This window comes from Callithrix jacchus, chromosome 14 (assembly GCF_049354715.1).
Source record: "Callithrix jacchus isolate 240 chromosome 14, calJac240_pri, whole genome shotgun sequence".
In the NCBI taxonomy this organism is placed as follows: Eukaryota; Metazoa; Chordata; class Mammalia; order Primates; family Cebidae; genus Callithrix; species Callithrix jacchus.
This window is the reverse complement of record NC_133515.1, coordinates 82865276-82893241: the sequence shown is the minus strand read 5'-3', so window position 1 is coordinate 82893241 and position 27966 is coordinate 82865276. Positions and strand designations below refer to the sequence as shown.

Sequence of the window (27966 nt, the reverse complement as noted above, 5' to 3'; positions counted from 1 at the left end):
TGTTATGACCTCAGCCTGTTGGATAGCATTAGTAAGTTAACATTGGTTGTAAAACAAATCCCAATTTCAAATATTTTAAAATGTGGGAAAAAAAAGTTTTAGACTCTATGAAATAGAACTGAAATCTATGAAATACCACAGTAGGTTGGAAGCCATCATGAGAAACTGTAACTAATTTTTTTTTGTGTGGCTGTTATATATATTTTTTGAGACAGGGGCTCAGCCTATTGCCCAGGCTGGAGTGCTGTGATGTGGTCACCTCTCACTGCAACATCCACCTCCTGGGCTGAAGTGATCCTCCCACCTCAACCTCCTAGGCTCGGCTAATCTTTTTTTTTTTTTTTTTAAGTAGAGACTAGGTCTGATTATGTTGTCTAGGTGCCCAGACTGGTCTTGAACTCCTGAGCAGAAGTGATCCTCCTGCTTCAGCTGCCCAAAGTGCCGGGGTTACAGAAGTGAGCCACAACACCTGGCCTGAAGATAATATTTTTTAAATGTCTTCTTTTTCTTTCTTTTGGGTACATATTTTATTTTATTTTTTTAAATTTCTATATAGAGACTGTGACTCTCCATGAATGTAGTTGGGGTGATAATTTTTCTTGAAATAATATTAGTTGGGAAATGTAGATATTTTAATTAATTCTTTTTTTCTTTCAGGTGAACAGTGTGAAAGAGCTAGACGCCTTCAAGCTAAAATGATGACTAATTTGGTTATGGCCAAGGACCGATTACAACTTCTAGGTATCAATTAATGTGTAATTTGATGTGAGATATATTGGAAATGTATATTCAATGAAACTTTAATTGTAGAAGGAAATAGATCAGTGATTGAAAATGTGGTCCAGACTTTTTAATGTAAAGAAAATGTGTAACATATACAAAAAACAGAAGAGCATAATGAACTTCTAATTATTCATCTCTCAGCTTTGATAATTATCACCTCACTGTCGGTTTTGATTTATTTATAGCAAGGGCTGGCAAACTGTAGCTGATGGGCCAACCCAGCTCACTGCCTATTATTATAAATAAGGTTTCATTGGCACACAGCCATTCCTTTCTTTAGGTATTATCAATGGCTTTCATGCTACAATGACAGAATTGAATAGTTGATACAGAGACTACACTGCCCTTAAAACCTAAAATATTTACTGTCTGGCCCTTTACAGAAGTCTGCTTTTCACTTGACATCCCAACTCACCGTCCCGCGACTTAATATTATTTTGAAACGAATGCTTGACTTTTTAAATTTATAAATATTTCATTTTATACCTCTAAAAGATAAGGACTCTCTAAAATAAAATCACTGAAATACCATTATCACACCTAAAAAGTAATCCCAAATTTCTTTTTTTTTTTTGAGACGGAGTTTTGCTCTTGTTACCCAGGCTGGAGTGCAATGGCGCAATCTTGGCTCACCGCAACCTCCACCTCCTGGGTTCAGGCAATTCTCCTGCCTCAGCCTCCTGAGTAGCTGGGATTACAGGCATGCGCCACCATGCCCAGCTAATTTTTTGCATTTTTAGTAGAGATGGGGTTTCACTATGTTGACCAGGATGGTCTTGATATCTTGACCTTGTGATCCACCCGCCTCGGCCTCCCAAAGTGCTGGGATTACAGGCTTGAGCCACCGCACCCGGCCCCAAATTTCTTTTAACATTATCCAAAAAACTCATCCCTCGAAAACGCTGTTTCTGTATTTCTAATTTTCTCAAAATGTAGTAATTTTTTACTGTTTTTAATCATTTGTTTGAATCACGAGCTTTAAAAGATCCATATATTATGTCTGTTTTAATGTACAGGTGCATCTGTTCTTCATTTTCTTCCAATTTATTTGTTGATGAAACCAGGTCTTCGTTATGTAGTATTTCCTACAGTCTTTTGTGATGTGAATCTTTGGTGGTAACTTTTAGCATGTTCTTCTTTCCTCAGAGCCTTGATCACAATGAAAGTTGATTTTTATTTTTTAATAAGACCTACTTCCTAGGTGGTTGTGTTTGTGTGTGTTCATCATTAGTTATTCCATCTTGCGAAGTTAGCAGCAGTTAACTATGACTGATGCCCAGTGATATTTTAATTCTATCATTCTTTCAGCATTTATTAACTGTAATAGAAGTTTTTCCTTGTCTTCTGTTTGATGGTGTAGATTTTAAAAATACATTATTAAGTGAAATCTACTACTCAAAAGCAGAACAAAACCCACTACATGAGTGGCTCTACCATATGTTGGTGGATAGAAATAGTAGATATTTGGTAAGCAGGCAAACCTTGTTTATTTGTAGCCCTGTGACTTGGGGTAAGTTATTTTGCATGTCTGAGTCTTTTTTATCTAATTTGTAATATGAAGATAATATTATTTTATTATTTTTATTTTTTGAGACAGAGGGGCTCACTCTGTCACCCAAGTTGAAGTTAAGTGGGGTGATCTCAGCTCACTGCAACCTCCACCTTTCAGAGTAAGCAATTGCCCTGCCTCAGCCTCCCGAGTAACTAGGACTACAGTCATGAACCACCATACCTGGCTAATTCTGTGTAAATTTTTGAGATGGAGTTTCGCTCTTGTTACCCAGGCTGGAGTGCAATGACGCGATCTCGGCTCACTACAATCTCTACCTCCTGGGTTCAGGCAATTCTCCTGCCTCAGCCTCCTGAGTAGCTTGGATTACAGGCACGCGCCACCATGCCCAGCTAATTTTTTGTATTTTTAGTAGAGACGGGGTTTCACCATGTTGGTCTCGATCTCTTGACCTCATGATCCACCCGCCTCGGCCTCCCAAAGTGCTGGGATTACAGGCGTGAGCCACCGTGCCCGGCAGTTCTGTTTATTTTTAGCAGAGACGGTTTCACTGTGTTAGCCAGGATGGTCTCGAACTTCTGACCTCGTGATCTGCCCACCTCGGCCTCCCAAAGTTCTGGGATTAACAGGTTTGAGTCACTGCACTCAGCCTTATTATTATTGTTATTATTTTTTGAGACAGAGTCTTTCTGTCTTGCCCAGCCTGCAGTGCAGTGGCGTGATCTCAGCTCAGTGCAACCTCATGTTTTATCTTTAAAGCTTTTCAGTGTATATATAAAGTATTATACAGATCATACAGAATAAATTTGATTATGGAGCATTTTGTAACATCTTTCAAAGTGACTAAGAATTGATTTTTATGTTTTGTTTGAAGTTATATAGGACATTAGAAGTATTAATATCTTGTTTCTCAGCCTTTTGGATAAGATCAAGTGTAGAATTATTAATATCTCATCAATTAGAGACTTCTTTTTGAGTGTGACTTTTACTTTCTTATTTGTGTTAGTGGACTAGAGAACCAAAAGATGATATGTAATGTAATATGAAGCTAGTCATTTAAAGATTTAATATTTTGGATATTTTCAAGTTGGTGTCTATTTTCACCCTCAAAAATGCTATGTGCCTGTTTATGAAAGATGTTACTTTAAAAGTGAGGAGTGTCAACTACTCAGGAGGCTGAAGCAGGAGGATAACTTGAGCCCAAGGGGTTGAGGGTTACAGTGAGCCATGATGGCACCATTGTACTCCAGCTTGGGTGACAGAGCAAGACTAAGACCAACAATAATCTCCATGGTACTCTCCCAATAGTGATTTATTTGGACATACTAGATATTCAGTAAATATTTTCTGTTGATGATAGTGATATCTAACTGCCTCAGGTTACCTAACTGAATAGGCATATTTAGAACATAGCCATTCACTTGTTAATTTCTGCTATTTTTATGACTGAGTTTTTACTAATTGTATTTTAAAAGATAATTTTATGTAAATGCAAAAACTTTTTATCATATAACAATCTGATAACACCTTGAGTAATTTTTCATTTCACATGCACATTTTATTTGTTCATTATCTTTTTTTCTTTTTGCTTATTTTTTCTTTGTTTTTTACTCCCTCTGTTGCATAGAGAAGATGCAACCAGTTTTGCCATTTTCCAAGTCACAAACGGATGTCTATAATGACAATACTAACTTGGCATGCCGCAATGGACATCTCCAGTCAGGTGGGTTTAGGTTAACTAACATAAAATAATAAAGCTTGCATGCAAAGTAGAGTTTCACTTAACCTGATAATGTTGATTTGATTTTATAATGGTAGATTTAATTGTTCATGCTTTTTCAGGGCTATGTAGAAAATATAGTACCCCTATCATTCATAGTATATAAATATGTAACAAATCAGGTATAGTCATTCTAACATGCTTTATTTGCATATTTTGCGACCTCTAATTTTTCAGATTATAAAATACGAAGGCATACATTCCCATAAGTGATTAAAATATTCTTTTGTTTCTTTTGTGGCTTTTGTGCTTTTATATGGATAGCTATACTAATTTTTTAATGAAATAGTGTTTTCTAAGACACATTTTAGGGCTGAGCGCGGTGGCTCACGCCTGTAATCCCAGCACTTTGGGAAGCTGAGGCGGGTGGATCACGAGGTCAAGGATCGAGACCACCCTGGTCAACATGGTGAAACCCCATCTCTACTAAAAATACAAAAAATTAGCTGGGCATGGTGGTGTGTGCCTGTAATCCCAGCTACTCAGGAGGCAGAGGCAGGAGAATTGCCTGAACCCAGAAGGAGGAGGTTGCGGTGAGCCAAGATCACGCCATTTTACTCCAGCCTGGGTAACAAGAGCGAAACTCCCGTCTAAAAAAAAAAAAAAAAGACATATTTTAATTTTTTATGTATCAATTTTTATTGCATATCAGTATTCACATATACTATATGTGAATGTTTTTGAGTACTTGGTAGAAGAAATTTGAAGCTTCACATAATGAGGAGAAATACTGCAAGATTATTTACTATGGACTAACTCTGTCCTTGATAAATTTTGGATATCAGCTTCTACAGAAGATTAAACATCTTTCTGTTTTGTTTTCTTTGGGTGGCAGACACTCCATTTCTTAGGTTCTCTGACATCCGAGCTAGTTTTTTATTAAAACGTTTTGGGGTGATGTATGCAGCAAACCACCATAGCATGTGTAGACCTATGTAACAAACCTGCACATTCTGCACATGTATCCCAGAACTTAAAGTATAAAAATAATAAAAACTTTTTTTCAGTTGACAGATAATGTACATGTTCATGGGGTACACAGTGATGTTTTGATACATATAATATATAGTGATTAGATCAAGGTAATTATCATATCTATCACTCCAAACATTTATTATTCTTTGTGTTGGAAATATTCAGTATTTTCTTTCCAGCTATTTGAAATGATATACTGTTACCCATAGTCATCCTGCAGTCATATACTACACTAGAACTTATTCTTCCTGTGTAGCTATACTTTTGCATCCATTAATAAATTCCATCCTATTCCTTCTTCCCTTTTGCCTACCCTTCTCAGCCTCTAGTATCCTCTGTTCTACTTTTGTTTTTTTTTTTTTTTTAGATGGAATGTCACTCTGTCACCCAGGCTGGACCACAGGCATCTGCCACCATGCTTGGCTAATTTTTGTATTTTTAGTAGAGATGGGGTTTCACCATATTGATCAGGCTGGTCTTGAACTCCTGACTTTGTGATCTGTCTTGGCCTCCCAAAGTGCTGGGATTACAGGCCTGAGCCACTGTGCGCTGGGATGTTCTACTTTTTATTTCTATGAGATTAACCTTTTAAAAATAATATTCTGTGTGCATATATACAACATTTTCTTTATTCATTCATCTGTTCTTGGACACCTAGGTCGATTCCGTATATTGGCTGTTGTGAATAGTGCTGCAGTAAACATGGGGATAGATGTCTCTTCAATATAGTGGTTTTCTTTGCTTTGGATAAGTTCCCAATAGTGGGATTGCTGGGTCATATGGTAGTTTTATTTGTATTTTTTTGAGGAACCTCTATACTCTTCTTCATAGTAGCTTTACTAGTTTAGATTCCTAAAAGTAGTGTATAAGAGTTCACTTTCTCCACATCCTCACCAGCATTTGGTACTTTTTTTGTCTTTTTGATAATAGCCATCCTAACTGGGGTTAAGATACCTTGTTGTGGTTTTGATTTGCATTTCTCTGATAATTAATGATATTGAGCATTTTTTCATATATTTGTTTGTGACAGTCCAGCTAGGTTTATTGGTGATTTTTTTTTTAAGCAATAGTTTCATGTGCAGGGCTTAAATTATATTAAATATTACTTTGTTCAGATTATAGCAGAACAACCTTAGGTTAGGCTATAAAACAACTGTCTTTTTTATTCATATGTGATACAAAACTTATAAGGTTTTACTAGAGAAGAGATAAAGTAAAAGGATTTCTATGGACAGAAGAAATAGTTGGTCATCAACTCTTTCCCTTGTGACTTCACGCCTCCCTTAAGGACTTCTAATGTTGGTTTGGTCTTAAAGTATAGTTAGTGGCAATTTTCCTCTTCCCATTCCTTCCTATGTCTGATTTAAAATGCCATTTCAAGCACAGATATAAGTATTTTGCCTGTTTCTTCTAGCATGGCTGTGAAGACTGACATTTTCAGAAGGCACTTACTGGAAAAAAAAAAAAAAAAAAGAAATGTAAGAATACATCACATAGAAAGTTTCTAAAATATATAGTTGAGATCCTAACAATTCTACTAGGATAAATAGAAAAATTCTCTAGCCCTGAAGAGTTGGTTCTGTCTTTCCTTTCCTTGTTACCTTGATTCTCTTCTACTTCATTTCACATTCTAGACCCCATCATGTTTTTCTGCTGTGTACCCCATTCTGCCCTCCAAAGCAACATTCCCTTCCTGGGACCTGTTTGAAAAAAATTGAAATTTGTCTTATTTCATATCCCTAGTACAAGTTGAATATCCCTATTATGAAACCTGAAATCCGAAATGCTCCAATATTTAAAACATTTTTTCTTTTTTTGAGATGGAATCTTCTTCTGTCACTCAGGCTGGGGTGCAGTGGCGCAATCTCAGCTCACTGCAACCTCCGAAGCCCCCTGCCCGCCCCTGTGGGTTCAAGCGATTCTCCCACTTCAGCCTCTTGAGTGTCTTGGACTACAGGCACCTGCCACCACACGCGACTAATTTTTTATATTTTTAGTAGAGAGAAGGTTTTACCATGTTGGTCAGGCTGGTCTCAAACTCCTGACCTCAAGTGATCCACCCGCCCTGCCTCCCAAAGTGTTGTGATTACAGACATCAACCATGCCTGGCCAAAAATCCAAAACTTTTTGAGCTCTGACATGATGCTCAAAGGAAATACTCGTTGGAGTATTCTGAATTTTGGATTTTTGGGTTAAGGATGCTGAATCAATAAGTATAATGCAAACATTGCAAAATCCAAACAAATTTAAAAACCCTACACAGTTCTGGTCCCAAGCATTTCGGATAAGGGATATTCAACCCATAAGCTGTTCTTTTCTGTTTTCCAGTTGGTAAGGCATATTGGCTTTATAGCTAAATTTACACAGCATTGATGTTTGATACACAATGAATCCAGGTAGATCACTCAGACTATTAATAGTTTATTACTGTTGTTCACTTCTGGAACATTCTTGATGTGAAACCTTGGATGAGCTCTGTCACCTCTCTTAGGAAATAGTCATACCAAAGTCTAGTTATTACTACAGTGTGTTTTCTATTATACATTGTCCAATTTTCAAATCAAAATTAATATAGACAGGCAAAGAAAAAGTAAAGTATAACCCTTATTCACACATATATAAAAGCAATCAGTAGAAACTATGAATGGGCCCAGATGTTGGATTTAGCAAAGACTTCAAAGCAGCTATTATTAAATGTTTAAAGAATTGAAAGAAAATATGGCATCAACTATCAAACAGGAAATCAAAGTCGCTGATATAAACTGGACAATAAAAATAATATTCTAAATTTGAAAAGTGTAGTTACTGAAATTAAAAATTTACAGACAGCCTCAAGAGCAGAATAGACATAGCAAAAGAAAGATTCAATGACTTTGAACCCAGCTCCTTAGAAATTACTAAATTTGTGACTCCTGTAGGGTTAGAAAACAGATGAATGGTTTTCTGGGGCCAGGAGTGGTGAGGAAGGTAGAATACAAATGGACACAAGTAAACTTGTAGCTATGATGGAAACATTTTTTGTCTTGATTTTAATGGCTATTTGACAGTTATACACGTTTTTACAAACTCATCAAATTGTATGCTTTATTTATATATTTATTTTTTTGAGATAGGGTTTCACTTTGTCTCCAGGCTGGAATATAGCTGAAATTAGCTGGGACTATAGCGCCACCATGCCCAGCTAATTTTTGTATTTTTTGTAGAGACGGGGCTTCACCGTGTTGGCCAGGCTGGTCTCAAACTGCTGGGCCTAAGCATTTCTCCCACCTTAGCCTCCCAAAATACGGGGATTATAGGTGTGAGCCACTGTGTCTGGCTGGTATAGCTTTTTCTGGAGGTGAAGTTTCGCTCTATTGCCCAGGCTGTAGTGCAGTGGCACGATCTCAGCTCACTGCAACCTGCGTCTCCTGGGTTCAAGCAATTCTCCTGCCTCAGCTTCCTGAGTAGCTAGGATTATAGATGTATGCCATCATGCCTGGCTAATTTTTGTATTTTTTAGTAGAGATGGAAAATCACCATGTTGGCCAGGCTAGTCCGAACTCCTGACCTTGTGATCTGCCTGCCTTGGCCTCCCAAAATGCTGGGATTACAGGCGTGAGTCACCAAGCCTGGCCTTAAGTTCTTATTGACTGTAATCACCCTGTTGTGCTATCAATGATTAGGTCTTATTTATTCCAGAACCTTGTTTTAAGGTATCCTGAATATGGGTTTTTTTTTAGTTTTTTTTTTTTTTTTTTTTTTTAGGACGGGGTTTCGCCATGTTGGTCAGGCTGATCTTGAACTCCCAACCTCAGGTGATCCGCCTGCCTTGGCCTCCAAAGTGCTTGGATTACAGGCATGAGCCACCACGCCCGGCCTCTGTTTTGCTTTTTGAGAATGAATCTCACTCTATCACCCAGGCTGGAGTGCAATGGTGTGATGTCGGCTCACTGCAACCTTCACCTCTCAGGTTCAAGCAATTCTCCTGCCTCAGCCTCCTAGGTAGCTGGGATTACAGGCACGTGCCACCATGCCCAGCTAATTTTTATATTTTTAGTACAGGCAGAGTTTCACCATGTTGGTCAGGCTGGTCTCGAACTTCTGACCTTGGGATCCGCCCACCTCAGCCTCCCAAGGTGCTGGGATTTAGTCTTTAGTTTTCTTAAACCGTATTAAGAGATTTGATTACAAAAGCAAACTTGAAGCTTTTGTCTGTTTTTTTGGCCACTCTTACTTGCTGACTGATTTATTTAACATTTGTTTTCACAGTAAACATTGTAAATAAACACTGATGTTGATGTGTAGTATACAAAAATATTTAGGAGCGGTGAGATTTAAACATTTAAAAACCTGTAATATATGTAGTAGAGCAATACTGGACAAATAACCTTTTTAACTTAATTGGAGGTGTTCTATAAATGTTCATTTACATATGTACAGTGCATATAATATTTGGCATATGTAAAAGTACATCTTCATACTCTTTCAATTAAAATTGATTATTATTCTCTTTTGAGATAGAGTCCCTCTCTGTCACCTAGGCTGGAGTGCAGTGGTGTGATCAGGGCTCACTGCAACGGATTTTTCTACCTCAACTTCCCGGCTAGCTGGAACTACAGGCATGTGCCACCATGCCTAACTAATTTTTATATTTTTAGTGGAAATGGGGTTTCACCATGTTGGCCAGACTGGTCTTGAACTCCTGACCTCAGGTGATCCACCTGTGTCAGCCTCCAAAATGCTGGGATTACAGGTATGAGCCACCACACCTGGCCTAAAGTTGATATTTTGTTTTGAGATGGCGTCCAGCTCTGTCACCCAGTCTAGAGTGCAGTGGCATAGTCTCAGCTCACTGCAACCTCCACCTCCTGGGTTCAAGAGATTCTCCTGCCTCAGCCTCGTGAGTAGCTGGGATTACAGGCACCTGCCACCACTCCCGGCTAAATCTGTGTTTTTAGTAGAGACGGAGTTTCACCATGTTGGCCAGGCTGGTCTTTAACTCCTGACCTCATGATCCGCCCACCTTGGCCTCCCAAAGTGCTGGGATTACAGGTGTGAGCCACTGCACCTGGCTAATTAATTTTTTTTCCTTTTTTTTGAACCTGAAGGAAGATCAGCTGATTAATTTTTAAGACTCTCTTGATGGGAACAGGCTTTCATGGTATTTATAGTTAAAATAGTTTTGCTATTTTTTTCCCCTCTGGGCACCCTATCCCTAATGCATTTACTACAGTTTGTTTCCTAAGTATTTGGAAGCTTTATTTGTTTCATAACTTTTTTATATCATCTTCCTGTTCCCCCAAGTGAAGTCATTTCTTCTTACAAATACTGTTTGTTTTGTTTTGTTTTTTGAGATGGAGTGTCTCTCTGTTGCCAGGCTAGAATGCAGTTGCCTGGTACAGTTCACTGCAACCTCTAACTCCCTGGTTCAAGTGATTTTCCTGCGTCAGCCTCCCGAGTAGCTGGGATTACAGGCACAAATACTGTTTTTAATAAGAAAATTAGAATAGGGACAGGCGCAATGGCTCACTCCTGTAATCCCAGTACTTTGGGAGGCCAAGGTGGGAGGATTACCTAAACCCAGGAGTTTGAGGCCAGCCTAGGCAACATAGTGACACCCTGTTTCTACAAAAAAAAATTTTTTAATTAGTCCAGTCTGGTGGTGCATGACTGTTGTTCCAGCTACTTGGAAGGTTGAGGTGGGAGGATCACTTGAGCCCAGGAAGATGAAGGCCACAGTGAGCTGTGATCATGACACTACCCTCCAGTCTGGACCACAGGTTTCAAAAAGAGAGAAAATTAAAATGTACATCAGGGGAAAAACCTAATAATCATATTCCTATCTACCCAGTGATGACCCCTATGAAGACCCTGGTACAAGTTCTCATTGAAATCTTATTTTGAAATATTTTTGAATTTAAAAATATATTATTACCTTGGTTTTACAAATGTTTGCTTGTCTTTATGTTCAGCCCCAATTTTCTAATCACAGTGGTTTTACTTTTTTCTTTCAGAAAGTGGAGCTGTTCCAAAAAGAAAAGACCCCTTAACACACACTAGTAATTCACTGCCTCGTTCAAAAACAGTTATGAAAACTGGATCTTCAGGCCTTTCAGGCCACCATAGAGCACCTAGTTGCAGTGGTTTATCCATGGTTTCTGGAGTGAAACAGGGATCTGGTCCTGCACCTGCCACTCATAAGGTATTCTGGAATAGTAACTTTAATTGCTGTGTTTTTGCAAATAGAAAAATGTTTAAGTTACTACACTTGCTTTAGTTTATTGTAGGTACTTTGTAATACTTTAGAGAATGGATACGTTTCCATAAAGTTAATTTTTAAAAAAATCCACAGGGCAACTTGCCATAAAACTTTTTTTGGGCCTCATTAGACCTTTAATATTAGGTTTTGCTTACCCAATCTGTTTTATGTAATGCTATATATTTTATTTTAAATTTAGTTTTAAAATTATTTTAATCTATGTAAATGTTTTGTAACAGTAACATACCTAGAGTTTTGTCATTATTCTAACATGGGTTAAAATTTGTTTTTATTTTGTAAAAACTAAATCTCTGGATAAAAATCCTCTGTAACTGACATTATGCCAAATATAGTTCTCTAGTGAATACAAGTTGCATCTTCAGGTAAATATACAATTTCTGGATTTTTATACCCTTTTTTTTTCTATTTTTAAAGCTTGAGTCCTGTGAACTTTAACTTATTTATGAAAAGTGTAAATATTAGGTTGTATTTTCACATTAAAATTTTGTATCCTTTAAGGGTACTCCAAAAACAAATAGGACAAATAAACCTTCTACCCCTACAACTACTGCTCGTAAGAAAAAAGACTTGAAGAATTTTAGGAATGTGGACAGCAACCTTGCTAACCTTATAATGAATGAAATTGTGGACAAGTAAGTTTTGCCATCTAAATGTTTTATTTTATACTCTTTATTTTTCAGTTTTACCTAGAAAACATGTCATAAGTGAAATAGATAATAAATACTTTGTCTGGTTTACATAATTTTTATGATAATTTTTAATTATTATAAATGTAGAAAATTATTACTGATTTAACTATAGTTTAACAGTTACATAAAATAACTGTATGTCTTAAGTCTTAGGCTTTATCTTGTAATAACTGGGTCCTATTTGTATTTTAGAACTAACTGAGGTCTTGTTTCTTAGTGGAACAGCTGTTAAATTTGATGATATAGCTGGTCAAGACTTGGCAAAGCAAGCATTGCAAGAAATCGTTATTCTTCCTTCTCTGAGGCCTGAGGTAAGAACTTTATATTATCATTTTCTATAATACCATCTATTACTGAATCCATAGTAGTAGTAGTAAAGAAATATTTGGGCTATACTATTCATATAAAGTAACAGTAGATTTAATGTTTTTAAGAAGACAAAACATTAACAATTGATGTTGAAAAGTTATAGACTAGGAAAATGGATATGAGTTCCTAATTTCCAATCCTTTTATATTTTTAGGAAAAATGGGTAATATGGTGTAATTTTGTTTTTGTATTGGAGACGGAGGCTCACTCACTGTGTCGCCCAAGCTGTAGTGCCGTGGCATGATCTTGGCTCTCTGCAACCTCTGCCTCTAGGATTCAAGCACTTCTCCTGCCTCAGCCTCCTGAGTAGCTGGGATTACAGGCATTCGCCACTATGCCTGGCTAATTTTTGTATATTTATTTATATATATACAAATTGTATAAATTGTATATATATTGTATAAATAATATATAATATTATAAACATAATATATATAATATATACTATAAACATATATAATATATACCAAAACATATAAATTATATATTATATATAAATATCTATTTTATATATAAATATTTATATATAAATATCTATATTTGTAGAGATGGGGTTTCACTACATTGGTCAGGCTCGTCTTGAACACCTGACTTCAAGTGATCCACTGTCTCGGTCTCCCGAAGTGTTGAAATTGCAAGAGTGAGGCACTATATCCAGCCAAATATTGATACCAAGGTGAGAGAGATTTAAAATTAAGAGGAAGTACAAAAATTAGCCTAGCGTGGTGGCGCACACTTGTAGTCCCAGCTACTGGGGAGGCTGAGGCAGGAGAATCTCTTGAACCAGGAGGTGGAGGTTGCAGTGAGCCAAGATGGCACCACTGTACTCCAGCCTGGTTGGTGGAGCGAGACTCTATCTCAAAAATAAAAATAAAAGTAAATAAAATTAAGAGAAGGAAATGAGGGAGGTAGTACCCCCTGACACAATGAGTTTTCCCAGAGTTGGATTGCTTGGGAATGCAGCCCAAAGTGTGTGGTAAACTCCATCTAAGGCTAAATACCAGTGTGAGACTGATAAGAAGTACTTTATGGGAAAGTTTTTCTAAGATTATTTTAAAAAAGAAATTGTACTGGAGAAAAGAGGAATTAAGGCAGAATAATTCTTTATAAGTTTGAAGAACATTTTTTCTTTTTGAGACAGAGTTTTGTTCTTGTTGCCCATGCTGGAGTAGTACAATGGTGCAGTCTTGGCTCATTGCAACCTCTTCCTTCTGGGTTCAAGTGATTCTCATGCCTCAGGCTCCCAAGTAGCTGGGACTACAGGCGTGTACCCCCACACCCAGCTAATTTTTGTATTTTTAGTAGAGAAAGGGTTTCACTATGTTGGTCAAACTGGTCTCAAACTTCTAGCCTCAGGTTATCTGCCTGCCTTGGCCTCTCAAAGTGCTGGGATTACAGGGAGGGGCCACTGCATCTGGCCTGAAGAACAATTTTTATAAGGATTATTATTATTTTTTTTTTTTGAGACGGAGTTTCACTCTTGTTACCCAGGCTGGAGTGCAATGGCGCAATCTCGGCTCACCGCAACCTCCGCCTCCTGGGTTCAGGCAATTCTCCTGCCTCAGCCTCCCGAGTACCTGGGATTACAGGCATGCGCCACCATGCCCAGATAATTTTTTGTATCTTTAGTAGAGATGGGGTTTCATGATGTTGACCAGGATGGTCTCGATCTCTTGACCTCGTGATCCACCCGCCTTGGCCTCCCAAAGTGCTGGGATTATAGGCTTGAGCCACTGCGCACGGCCAAGAATTATTTTTAAGGATATTAAGTCATCAAAGTAGATAGAGCCATTAAATGATGGGTAGGAACCTAATCTTCTATCCCAGGTTTTATAACTCATTAAGGAATATAGGTGATCTTGCAGTTGATAATAAATATTTGGTTTTTCCATACTTAGCACTGTTTTGAATGTTTTCAATTCACAGATGTTGTATTTAGTGCTGTTCCAATAGTATTGCAAAAAATAAATCTGGGTCACAGTTATTTCACTGTTAACATTAAAATCTTAAACAGACCTATCTACAACATCTAGTGGAAATACAGTTGTATGGCACATGGTGGTAGGTGCATTATTAAATGAATGCGCAAAAGTTGTATGGCTGTATTTTTCCATAGTCTAGTCATTTACATACTACCTTCATGGTGTTTATCACTTGTGAATGAGTGCAAACTGTACTAGAACTTACTGAATATTTTTCAAGTCTATTTTACTTATTACTCATTCTAAGTACGTAAAATCACTGGTTTGATATGCTAGTTAGGTTTTTGCTAATACCCAATAAAATAATGAGAGAATTATTACAATAACATTTGTCATTATGTGAACTGGATTTATATCATGTACCCCCTCAGGTCACACTTTGGGAAACATATCTTACATGTTGAGCTAACATTTTGCTGGAGTTATATAAGAGTAATAAATGCTGTAGACTAAATATTGGGGGGAAAAAAGCTTGCTGAAGGAGAATTTACATAATTACAGATCTGAAAAGGATCTTAGCAGTCATCTGGTCCATTCATTGATAAAGAAACTAGTCCTAAGAACTAAAGTGATGTGCTCAAGATTTCAGTTAAGTGGTAGACCTAGGAAATGTTTCTAAAATTAGAACTGCCTCTTCAGTGCTGTAGCTGCCACCTAATTCTTAAATGTGGGTTTTAGCATTTATTACGGGACATGCTTTTTAGGGTAGAAAATGTATGTAAAATTGTGAAGGTAATACTAAGGAAATATTTAGGCTATGCTAGGAAAGTCATTCAGCTTTTGCTTTACCCAGGCCTGTAGAGAACATATCTAAAATAGTAAGTAACATGTGAATTTGAATTTAGGCATATTTTCATGGTAGTGACATAGTGTGCAATTAGGAAGCTATAATAACGTACAAATGGCAGTTGAGAGTTACTTCAAATGAGGTTGAATAACCTGACCTCAGGAGGGGCAGAAACCTTAGTAAACTTAGTAAATTGAGACATAAGGAAGAGCAAGATCTGTAGCCAAGTCTCAAGGTTCATATCCTGGTACACACTTGTCTGTACATCACAACACCTGCCAAATAGAACATTTTTTTCCTTCTAGTTCAGATTTCCAAGAAAGGGATATTATTGCCCTAGCTTAGCTCTTCACAATAGACTCAGAAAATGAATCATGCTAAGCCTGTGAATGGGTAAGACTTATCCCATAACATGCCTCCATTGTGCAAAAAAAAAAAAATCAGCTTTATTCCTGATTCCCCATGGTAGGGAGCTTGCATGGAACACAATAGAGACATTGTTAGGTTAGATCAGGAAGGTGGGTGGCAGACATTCTTGAATATACTGGAATTTTTATTTCATTGCAGAAACGTAGAATCATAATTAGTCATCTAACACTAAAACTTGTTTTAAGGAGGTAATACTAAAGATACTCACTTGATTTAGATTATTCTCAGAATTACTTTAAACAAGTGCTTTAATTCTTGCTCATTCATGAAGCCATAGCCCTGGAAGGGGATATTGAAAAACTTCTCCATCTCCCTTCAATCACATAGGACCATGTTTTTAATTATATTTTAACATTAAACAATTTTATAAAGTTGCAAATATTAATGCTTGGAAAAAAACTCAAACTATACAGCAGAAAATAAAACATGCCCCCTCACCCAAAAGCAGGACTACATTTTAAAGTATGCTACAGTGATCTGTCGAAATATTTTTCTCAAGTATTTTACAAAGAAAGCATATATTCTTCTATCCTTACTTCATAGATCTATCTCTTCCATATCCTGTGCTGCTTGTCTATCATTTTGAGGCTTATATTTCTTACTTTGTTCTTTTGCTGCTTAAATGTGATTCTTTGAGATTTATAGAAGAATGTGATTGTTTTCTGGTTTTATTATTTATTTATTCATTTGTTTGTTTATTTTTGAGATGGAGTTTTGCTCTTGTTACCCAGGCTGGAGTGCAATGGCGCGATCTCGGCTCACCGCAACCTCTGCCTCCTGGGTTCAGGCAATTCTCCTGCCTCAGCCTCCTGAGTAGCTGGGATTACAGGCACACACCACCATGCTCAGCTTATTTTTTGTATTGTTTTAGTAGAGACGGGGTTTCACCATGTTGACCAGGATGGTCTCCACCCGCCTCGGCCTCCCAAAGTGCTGGGGTTACAGGCTTGAGCCACTGCGCCCGGCCGTTTTCTGGTTTTAAAAAGCTCTCCTCTGTCTACTAAAATTTCCATGAATTTCTCTCTTTTTTTTAATTAAATTGAGACAATCTTGCTGTGTTCCCTATGCTGGCCTCAAACTCCTAGGCTTCAGCAATCCTCCTGTCTCAGCCTCCCAAGTAGCTGAAATTCCAAAAATTTCCATCAGTTTATATAAATATGATGTTATCTTTCATATACTAGCTTAAACATAAGCCTTTTTTCTTTCAAAAATTGTAGAACTTGCTTCTCTTTGAACAATAATCTTATAAAGACATTTCTTAATTTTTGTTTCCTTTTCAAATCTATTAACTTGTATGTCATAGTAAATGAACCCTTAGCTCCATCATACCACACACCTCCTACTCCTGTCCTCCCACTTTTTCTCGCTTAGGCTGGAGTGCAGTGAATATTTAGTGATTTTAAATATTATTCACTACCAAGCCAAGTAGTGTACTATTTTACCCTTGTATAGCCTTTTTTTCCCCTAGAGTAAATAATTGTGTTATTTTTTCATTTTTTTCATATTGATTAATAATTCTTTTTCTTTCTTTTTTTTTCTAACTAGAATATCCAGCTTATGATAATTCTTCTTTTCCATTTCAATCTAATTTCCACATGGCCAAACCAATCTAAAAACCTGTTAACTCAGGTCTTTTTTTTTTTTTTCCAGAATACCTTTTCCTGGAACCACCTTCTTCTGTTCATTCAAGACCAGATGCTCTCTATGCCTCTTTCAAAGTGGTTGTTCTCTGATCTGTCTTCACTACCATGATGACAGTCATTTCCTTTTTTCCTGTCTTTCTTATCTCCTGTTTTTTAAATTCCGTATTTTCCATTGTCATGATTTATTTTCTCATTTTGATGGCTACGTCTTCCAGTAACAGAAAAGGCACATGTGAGCGAATTTTTTGAGATGCTGTAGTTTTGAAAATATCTTTATTCTGCTGTCTTCTCTTATTAATAATTTGACTGGATGTCAAGATTTAAGTTGGAAACTATTTTCCCTTAGTATTATGAAAGGCATTATCTATTGTCTTCTAGCTTTCGGTGTTACTTTGTATTAGAGACAAAAGGTCAGGAATCAGGATAGCATTGGACTTCTTATTTCTATTTCCCAAAGCTTTTTGGATTTTCTCTTTATTCTCCTCTTCTGATATTTTACAATGATATACTTCATGCATTTTCTTTTTCTTTTTCCCTCTTGTACATTTCTTTCTTTCTTTGCGTCCCTCCCCTTCCTTCCTCCCTCCCCATCCTTCCCTCTCCTCCCTTCCCTTTCCTCCCCCGATCCCTCCCTCCCTCCCTCTCTCCCTTCCTTCCTTCCTTTCTTTCCTCCATCCTCCCTGTTTTCACAAGGAGTCTTGCTCTTGTCACCCAGGCTGGAGTACAGTGGTACAATCTCATCTCACTGCAACCTCGGTCTCCCTGGTCCAAACTTTTCTCCTGCCTCATCTTCCCACGTAGCTGGGATTACAGGCATCTGCCACCACATCTGGCCATGTTGCCTAGGCTGATCCGCCCTCCTCGGCCTGCCAAAGCGCTGGGATTACAGGCATGAGCCACCATGCCTGGTCCTATTCTTATTTCATAGATGCAATATCTTTTACATCTCTAAGAGCTTTTGTGAATTTTTCTTCTGTTTACATTATTATCTGTTTCTTTTAGATTCCTCCTTTTTTCTTTTTTGCCTTAAGCTCTTTTCATGTTGGAAGGTTTTCTCAATTGTATGGTTATTATGGTTGTCCACTTATATTACCAGGGAATAAAAAAGTTGATTAGGAATTACTTGTGCTGTAAACAAGTAAAGATTGATGCTAGTGAGAGCCCATTAATCACAAGATGATCAAGCAGCAAGCCTACTGTTTATTTAGGTTTCTCCAAATTACTGTAGCTGTCAGTCTTTTTTTATGGGGTTATTTAGCTTCTCTAGAAAAGAATTTTTTAGTCTCTTGCTTGGAGAATACAAGTTTGACTATTGGTGTTCCAGAAAATGGGTGGAAGGAGAGGACTTTGTTTTCTGTTAGGTTGAGCCCTGTGAAAATTAGTAGATTTTGTTTTGTTTTGTTTGTTTTGAGACAGAGTATCACTGTATTGTCCAGGCTGGAGTGCCTTGGCATGATGTTGGCTCACTGCAACCTCTGCCTCCCAGGTTCAAGCAGTTCTTCTGCCTCAGCCTCCCAAGTAACTGGGATTAGAGGCATATGCCACCACACTTGGGTAATTTTTGTATTTTTAGTAAGAGACGGGGTTTTGCCATGTTGGCCAGGCTGGTCTCAAACTCCTGACCTCAGGTGATTCCACCTGCCTCAGCCCCTCCAAAGTGCTGGGATTACAGGCATGAGCCACTGCACCTGACCTGAAATTACTGTTTTTATAGGTCAAAAACATATAATCCCAGCACTTTCAGAGGCCAAGGCAGGAAGATTGCTTGAGTCCAGGAATTCGAGACCAGCCTGGGCAACGTGGTGAGGCCCCATCTATATATATATATATATATATATATTTAAAAAGATGAATATCTTTGTTTGCAGGTAACATAATTGTATATGTAGAAAAGAACCAAAAAAAAAAAGGGCTCCAAGAACTAATAAGTGATTATGACAAGGTGTAGAATACGAAGTTGATATACAAAAGTCAATTGCTTTTTCATATGCCAACAGTGAACAACTGGAATTCGAAATTAAAATACAATACCATTCATATTAACACTAATAAAATGAAATACTTAAGTATAATTCTAACAAAGTGGCCAGTCATGGTGGCTCATGCCTGTAATCCCACCCCTTTGGGAGGCCAAGGTGGGTGGATCACCCAGGGTCAGGAGTTCAAGACCAGCCTGGCCAACGTGGTGAAACCCCATCTCTACTAAAAATACAAAAAAAAAAGATTAGCCAGGCATGGTGGCATGTGCCTATAATCCCAGCTACTTGGGAGACTGAGGCAGGAGAATCGCTTGAATCTGGGAGGTGGAGGTTGCAGTGAGCTGAGATGGCACCATTGCACTCTAGCTTGGGCAACAAGAATGAAACTCTGTTTCAAAAAAAAAAAAAGTCTAACAAAGTATGTTGTAGAAGGTCTGTATGAGAAAAATTATAACACTCATGAAAGAAATCAAAGAGCTAAGTAAATTAAGAGATATTCCAAGTAAATAGATAGGGAGACTAAATATTATTGAGATGTCAGTTCTTCCCAAATTTATATATAGATTCAATGCAGTCCCAATCAAAACCCAGACAGTTACTTTGTGGATACTGACAAACTAATTACAGTTTATATGAAAAGGCAAAAGACCCAGAGCAGCCAATACAGTATTGAAGAAGAAAGTCAGAGAACTGAAACTACCCAACTTCAAGACTTACCGTAAAGCTGCATTAATCAAGACAGTGTATCATTGGCAAAAGAATAGACAAATCAGTAGAACTGGACAGAGAGCCTAGAAATCAACCCACACAGGTAAAGTCAACTGATCCTAGGCAGAGGAACAAAGACAATTCAGTAGAGAAAAGATAGCTTTTTCAACAAATGGTATAGGAAAACTGGACATCCACATGCAAAAAAATTAATCTGGATGGCCCGGCGTGGTGGCTCACCAGCTAATCCCAGCACTTTGGAATTCTGATTTGGGTGGATCACGAGGTCAAGAGTTCGAGACCAGCCTGGCCAACATGATGGAACCCATCTCTACTAAAGATACAAAAAATTATTTGGGTGTGGTGGCACATGCCTGTAATCCCAGCTACTCAGAAGGCTGAGGCAGGAGAATTGTTTGAACCCAGGAGGCAGAGGTTGCAATGAGTCAAGATCATGCCATTGCACTCCAGCTTAGGCAATAGGGCAAGATTCTGTTTCAAAAAATTTTTTTAAACAATTAATGTAGACACAGACCTGACAAGAGATCGAGACCATCCTGGTCAGCATGGTGAAACCCCATCTCTACTAAAAATACAAAAATTAGCTGGGCATGGTGGTGTGCACCTGTAGTCCCAGCTACTCGGGAGGCTGAGGCAGGAGAATTGCTTGAACCCAGGAGGCGGAGGTTGCGGTGAGCCGAGGTCATGCCATTGCACTCCAGTCTGGGTAACAACAGTGAAACTCTGTCTCAAAAAACAAAAAAAAAGCCTCAACAATAAGAAAAGATACAACCCAGTTAAAAAATGGGCAAAATATCTGAACAGACACCTCACCAAGGAAGGTAGATAAATGACAAACAAGGATATGATATATGCTCAACATCATGTCATTGGGGAAATTGCACATTAAAACAACAGTAAGTTACCCCGCACCTCTATTAGAATGGCTAAAATCTGAAACACTAATACCACCAAATTCTGGCAGGGAATTTGGTGCAGCAGAAACTTTCGTTCATTGCTGATGGAAATCTAAAATAGCAGAACCATTTTGGAAGATAGTTGGACAGTTTTTTACAAAACTAAACACAGTTTGACACTTTCTTACAAAACTCTTACCATATGGTCTAGCAGTCTTACTCCTTGATATTTACCCAAATAAGTTTATAATGTACATCCACTCAAAAACCTGCACATGAATGTTTCTAGCAGCATTATTCATAGTTGCCAAAATATGGAAGCAACCAAGCCATCTATAAGTAGGTGAATGGATAAACAGACTGTGATATATTCGTGTAATGGAGTATTATTCAGCAATTTAAAAAAATGATCTATCAAGACAGAAAAAAACATGGAGGAACCATAAATGCATATTGCTAAATGAAAGAAGCCAATCTGAAAAGGCTATATACTGTAGGATTCTGACGATATGATGTTTTGGAAAAGGCAAAACTGTGGAGACAGTAAATAGATCAGGGATTGCCAAGGAAGACAGGGAGAGAGGAATAGGTGGAGCACAGTGGATTTTTAGGGCAGTGAAACTGTTCTTTATGATAACCTAATGGTAGATACATGTCATTATACCTTTGTCAAAACCCACAGAATGTCAAACATAAGGCTGAACTTTACTGTGAACTATGGACTTCAGTTAATAATAGATCATTTTTTCATTAGTACTACACTAATACAAGATATTCAGATTAGGGGAAATTGTTAAGGTTCAGATAAGGGGAAGAGGTTATATGGGAACTCTGTACATTCTGCTCAATTTTCTGCAAACATAAAATCACTGAAAAAAATAGACTTCTTTTTAAAGTTGAATATTAGCCATTTCATATGATTCAACTTAAAAGTATGTTCACATTCACTATTATTTAATAAGTATAGGTGAGGTGTTTTCAGTCTGGGGCTCCACCCTTTATTCTTGTCATGCCTAGTGTCCCTAAGTCTGGAGACTCTAAACTTATTTTTTTAGAGAATAAAACTCCTGCCTCCTGCTTTGGTGGTGGTTGGTACCTGCTTGACTGCCTTTGGTGGGGAGTTCCTCGTACCAGCTTTCAATCAGTTCCTCTGTTTTTGGCTGCCTGCCTTACTACTGCTTTCTGTGGTGCCTGATGCCTCCAATTCTTGAACCTTCCTGAGAATTTTGTTCACATCAGCGTGCTTCTTGTATCTAGGTATCCCTTCACAAGTAGACATTTAGGTTTTAAGCTCTGCTAAATGATTTACCACACTGTATCAGTTCTCCATTTTATGGGAATTTATTGTGTTATCTCCTTTTCTATTTTTGTTTGGAAGGTTTATATTTTTTTATTCATTTAGTATTATTTTGGTACGATTTCTAAGTAGAGAAACATGCCTGTGTTCAATTTGTCTTGTTTAAGCAGTCTGCTTTCAATATTATCACAAAGGAGTTGGTTTTATTTCATTTTGTTTTATTTTTTTGGGACAGGGTCTTTGTTTGTCAGCGAGGATGGAGTATAGTGGCAAGATCAAAGCTCACTGCACCCTTGGCCTCCCAAGCTCAAGTAATCCTCCGGCCTCAGCCTCCTGAGTAGCTGGGAGCACAGGCAATCTAGCATATCCAGCTAATTTTTAAAAAAAAATTTTTTGTAGAAGCAGAGTCTCCCTATGTTGCCCAGGCTGGTCTTGAACTCTGGGGTTCACATGATCCTCCTGTCTTGGACCCCTAAAGTGCTAGGATTATAGGTGTGAGTCACCACACCCAGCTGTTTTTAATTATTATACTAATTTATGATTATGCATTTCCTTTAAAGTTGTGGGCAGCTCTGTTTGGAAGGATGCTACTGAATAGGATGCTTTTTAGATGACACATAGTACTTAAAATGTCTCTAGAATCATAGTTGTAAACTAAAGTATTTATTTTTAAGTTGTTCACAGGGCTTAGAGCTCCTGCCAGAGGACTGTTACTCTTTGGTCCACCTGGGAATGGGAAGACAATGCTGGTAAGAGTTCTCTTCAAATTTGAGTTTTCTATTGAGATATTTGGGATAACATGAAAAAAGAAACTTCATCTTGTCCCTGAGTCTATTATTTATGATTTATTTTTTGCTATGATACATTTTTGTTTTGTTTTTGAGTGATCTCAGCTCACTACAACCTCCGTCTCCTGGGTTCAAGCAATTTTTGTGCCTCACCCTCCTGAGTAACTGGGATTATGGGCACATGCCACCACACCTGTCTAATTTATGTATTTTTGTCAGAGACAGGATTTCGCCATGTTGGCTAGGCTGGTCTCAAACTCTGGGCCTCAAACAGTCCTCTCACCTGGGCCTCCCAAAGTGCTAGGATTACAGGCATGAGTCTATCATGGCTGATAGACTTCTTTTAAGTTTTTCAACTACTTTTCAATATAGAAGTAGATGGAAAACTATAAGTATTATCTCAGTAGTGTGTTTTTGGTTGGTTAAATTTTACAGTGTAATTGTCATTATTTTTTGTAAATTAAATATTAAAATTTTTACCTTGGAAGAGTTTACCTTACTATATTGAGTGTCTTTCTAACCCTTGATTTTTGTTTCTACTATCATAACAACTTTATTTAAATAATCAGTATGTTGTAGCTTTTTTTTGGTTATAAAGAACTTCATTATCAGTGCAAAAGCTTTTTTTTTTTTTTAAAGTATCTTTTGCTAGAAGTTTTTATCAGCATCTGGATACCTCTTTCCTCTGCATAGCTCTTCTAGATGGAAAAAACTAATAGGGAAAGAGTAGCTTTTCCTAAGATGTTTGTCTTTTTCAAAGGAATTATCTTTGTATATCTAACAAGAGAGGAGAATAACACTCTCTTTTTAAAACATTTCTCTCATTATCTCTCAGGAAGAGAGTAGAAAAAGCATATCTCTTTCTGTAAGCTGTCCTCATTGCTAAGAAATGATTGCCATATATTGGAGATTGTATCATACCTTACATTTTTGTTTTCTATTTTTTTGTGGCCCTCCCCTCTCCACATTTTTATTTTTTAATAATTTTTTTTAGACAGAGTCTTGCTCTATCACCAAAGGTAGAGTACAGTGACGTGATCTTGGCTCACTGCCATCTCTTCCTCCTGGGTTCAAGTAATTCTGCCACCTCAGCCTCCCAGGTAGTTGGAATTACAGGTGTGCACCACCACGCCTGACTAATTTTTGTATTTTTAGTAGAGATGGGGTTTCACCATGTTGGCCAGGCTGGTCTCAAACTCTTGGCCTCAGTTGATCTGCCCGCGTCGGCCTCCCAGAGTGCTGGGATTACAGTCGTGAGCCACTGCACCCGGCCGGCCCATAGCTTAAATTATGAGAGAATCTTTTCTAGGACTTAAATTGATAAATATGGTTATCTTTTAAAAGCAAGACATGAACTAATTTAATATTTGCTCTTGTGATTTTTAAAGGCTAAAGCAGTAGCTGCAGAATCTAATGCAACCTTCTTTAATATAAGTGCTGCAAGTTTAACTTCAAAATATGTAAGTGCTGTTTCCAATATTGTCATATTTTAAGTTACTATCTAAAAGTTACTGTGTTAACTATAAATGGTAACAATATTTCATGAAAATATTTTTATAGGAGTTTTATATCATTAACATGATTAATATCAATCTTCAGAGTAGAAAGTTAATGTACATTTGTGTTGTCAAATATTGTATTAGTTTATTGGAACCATTTAATAAAATATCGTAAACTGGCTGGCTTAAACATCAGCAATTTATTTTCTCATAGTTGTGGAAGCTAGAAGTCCAAGATCAGTTTAAAATGTTGGCAGATTATTTCCTTCTGGGGGCTGTGAGGGAGAATGTATGTTGCATGCCTCTCTCCTAGATTCTAGTGGCTTGCTGGCAATCTTTTGCATTCCTTGGCTTGTAGATGCATCCCTCTCATCTCTTTTTATATTCACGTGGCATTCTCCCTTTATCTGTCTCTGTGTCCAAATTTCCCCTGTAGATTAGGGCCCCCCCTAATTATCTCAATTTAACTTGGTCATCAGCAATGTTACAGCCTTCCCTGACTCTCCAAACTATTCCCCCCATTATCCTCTTAGCACCACTTGTACCTCATTTGTCATACTCATTGAAGTTGAAATTCATATTCATTGATATGATTATTTTCGTTGTATTTGATATCACTGTCACCTCCACTAGAAGAGGTCTCCATGCGGGCAGAGACTATCGCCATGTGTTCTTCACTACCATTTTCAGTATCTGGCAGTGAGTAGGTACTGAATAAATATTTGTGGAATAAATAATCATATGACATATAGATATTATCCTCATATCTCTATTAATTAGGAAATTACAGAGAAGTTCAGTGATCTGCTCAGGAACTTATAAGGAAGTGGAAAACTAGGATTTGAGCTCCAATGAGTGTGGCCTTTCATTAAAAATATTACAGCAACCATTCTCTTTTATCCATACTTGTTTCAAGAGTACTCTGCTTCATCTTCATGTTTCCAGAAACAACATACACATTCATGATCTTAACCTTTAATTTTGATACTTCCTAAATATCTTGAAGCAAGTTTGTTTTTAAGAACGTTGAGGCTGGGTGTGGTGGCTCAGGCCTATAATCCCAGCACCGTGGAGGGTGAGGCAGGTGGATCACTTGGACTCAGGAGTTTGAGACCAACCTGGGCAACATGGCAAAACCCTGTCTCTACCAGAAATATAAAAAATTAGTTGGGCATGGTGCTATGTGCCTGTGGTCTCAGCTACTCAGGAGACTGATGTGGGAGGATCACTTGAGCCTGGGAGGTGGAGTTTGCTGTGAGCTGAGACATCATGCTACTGCACTCCAGCCTGGGTGACAAAGTGAGATCCCATCTCAAAAAAAGAAAAGAGAAAAAGAAAATTGAAATGTCTAGTCTATCATTTTGACAGTTCTAGCTAATACAATTTTTTTTCTTATGTTTAACTAAAATGTACTTTTTCTAAGTTTTAATGTACTTGATTTAACAAGATTCTAGTTTTTTTTTATGAGATAGCCTTTCAAATATATAAGAACTTAATGTTATATCTGCTTCCTCCCAGCCCCCAGAATAGTTATTATTATCTTAGTTGCCTTCTGTGGTCTCATGTCAGTTTGTCAGTATGCTCAGAGGATGATAAAAATTGAATATTTTACCTCAGATGTGACCTGACTTTGAAGACTTAAAAAGAAAGCATTGGATAATATTATATAGATGTTCTGTCTCTTAAGAAATATCCTGAGAAAACTTTTGGGAGGAACTGCATCATAGTCATGGACAACATTTGCGTTATTAAAATACCTAGATTAGTTTCCACAAAAAATGAGTTGCATATGTATCTTAACATGTTGTATTATTGTTTAGCCTTTTTTATGGAATAACTTACATGTAGAAAAGTATAGCATGAGTATACAGCTCAGTGGATTACCACAAAGCAAATATACTTTCATAATCACCACCCAGGTCAAAAAATAAATTGTTGCCTCTGCCCCCGAAATCCCTCCAGGCACTCCACCATCTTTATCCACTCACTCCTCTCCCCCAAAACCACTAGACTAGTAACGTCATAGACAAAACTAGCATGTCTTTGAACTTTATATGAATCTAATCACATAGGATTTTGTATGTATGTGCATTTGGTTTCTTTCATCAGCATTATGTTTGTGAGATTTATCCAGATTGTTGCAAGTAGTTGTAGTTGTGCTTTTTTACACAAATAGATTTAATTTTCATATTTTTCTTATATTTTCAAACTGTTAATTAACCTGCTTCTAATTGATCATTAAAAAAAAAACCCTAACATTTGCATAGTTCTTGCCAGTTTACAGAGTTTTCCACACAGTTTCAACATGTTTGTAAAGTTCGGTATTCAGTGCATCAGTATGCTACTAGATTTAAAAATTAGGGAAAAAAAATCAGAGAAGTTAATAAAGTAATATTTATCTTGTATTATCTCCGCTAAGTCAAATATTTTGTTTCTTTAAATATTTTAATAAATCATAGTACTTAAAATGTTCTCAATGTTTAAAGTAGTTAGATCACATTTTACTTCCTATGTGAAATTTTACAAGTCATTATTCTATTTATTAATTTATTTTTTGAGACAGGATCTTGTTCTGTTGCCCCAGCTAGAGTGCAGTGGCATGAGCATGGCTCACTGCAGCCTCAACCTCCTAGGCTCAAGTGATCCTCACACTTTAGCATCTTAAGTAGCTGGTACTACAGGCGCATGCTACCATGCCCAGCTAGTTTCAAAAAAATTTTTGGAGCTGGGCACAGTGGCTTATACCTGTAATCCCAGCACTGTAGGAGGCTGAAGTGGGCAAATCACGAGGTCAGGAGTTTGAGACCAGCCTGGCTGACATGGTGAAATCCTGTCTCTACTAAAACTAGAAAAAATTAGTGAGACATGGTGACAGGTGCCTGTAATCCCAGCTATTCAGGAGGCTGAGGCAGGAGAATTGCTTGAACCTAGGAGGCCAAGGTTGCAGTGAGCTGAGATTGTGCCCCTGCACTCCAGCCTGGGTGACAATGTGAGAAACTGTCTCAAAAAAAAAAAAAAAAAATTTGTAGTAGTGATGAGGGGTGACTATGTTGCCAGGCCAGGGCTGGTCTCAAACTTCTGGGCTCTAATGATCCTCCCATCTCAGCCTCCCAAAGTGCTAGGATTACAGGCATGAGTCACCATGCCTGGTCTTCAAGTCGTTACTAAAGCACCTTTACCCACATTATGCATTTGGTATAATGGAAATCATTGTTGTGGAAGTTAGGAGATAGGGATTCTAGGCTAGCTTTTTTTTTTTCTTGAGACAAGGTCTCACTCTTACGCCCAGGCTGAAGTGCAGTGGTGTGATCTCAGCTCACTGCAACTTCCACCTTCCGGGTTCAAGCAATTCTCCTGCCTCAGCCTCAAGTAGCTGGGATTACAGTCATGCACCACCACGCCCAGCTAGATTTGACATTTTTAGTAGAGATAGGGTTTTGTGATGTTGGCCAGCTAGTCTTGAACTCCTGACCTCAGGTGATCCACCTGCCTTGGCCTCCCAAGGTACTGGGATTACAGGAGTGATCCACTGTGCCTGGCCTCTAGCTTAACTTTTACATCCTGAACTGGCC

The 27966-nt window shown here is 37.7% G+C and overlaps 1 protein-coding gene across 4 annotated transcripts in view; it reads left to right on the top strand.

Moving 5' to 3' along the window:
• The window catches only part of SPAST (spastin), a 72024-nt gene that overhangs the window by 21957 nt on the left and 22101 nt on the right, over window positions 1–27966 (top strand). For 2 of the 4 annotated variants that reach the window (XM_008980902.5, XM_002757873.6), the window contains exons 3-9: window positions 658–741; window positions 3921–4016; window positions 11042–11229; window positions 11806–11939; window positions 12214–12307; window positions 22782–22856; window positions 24284–24355. In XM_008980902.5, coding sequence (XP_008979150.1) covers window positions 658–741; window positions 3921–4016; window positions 11042–11229; window positions 11806–11939; window positions 12214–12307; window positions 22782–22856; window positions 24284–24355 — 743 coding nt within the window. The remainder of the gene's footprint in view (window positions 1–657; window positions 742–3920; window positions 4017–11041; window positions 11230–11805; window positions 11940–12213; window positions 12308–22781; window positions 22857–24283; window positions 24356–27966) is intronic. The other 2 variants (XM_035272862.3, XM_008980904.5) reach the window with 1 other exon arrangement.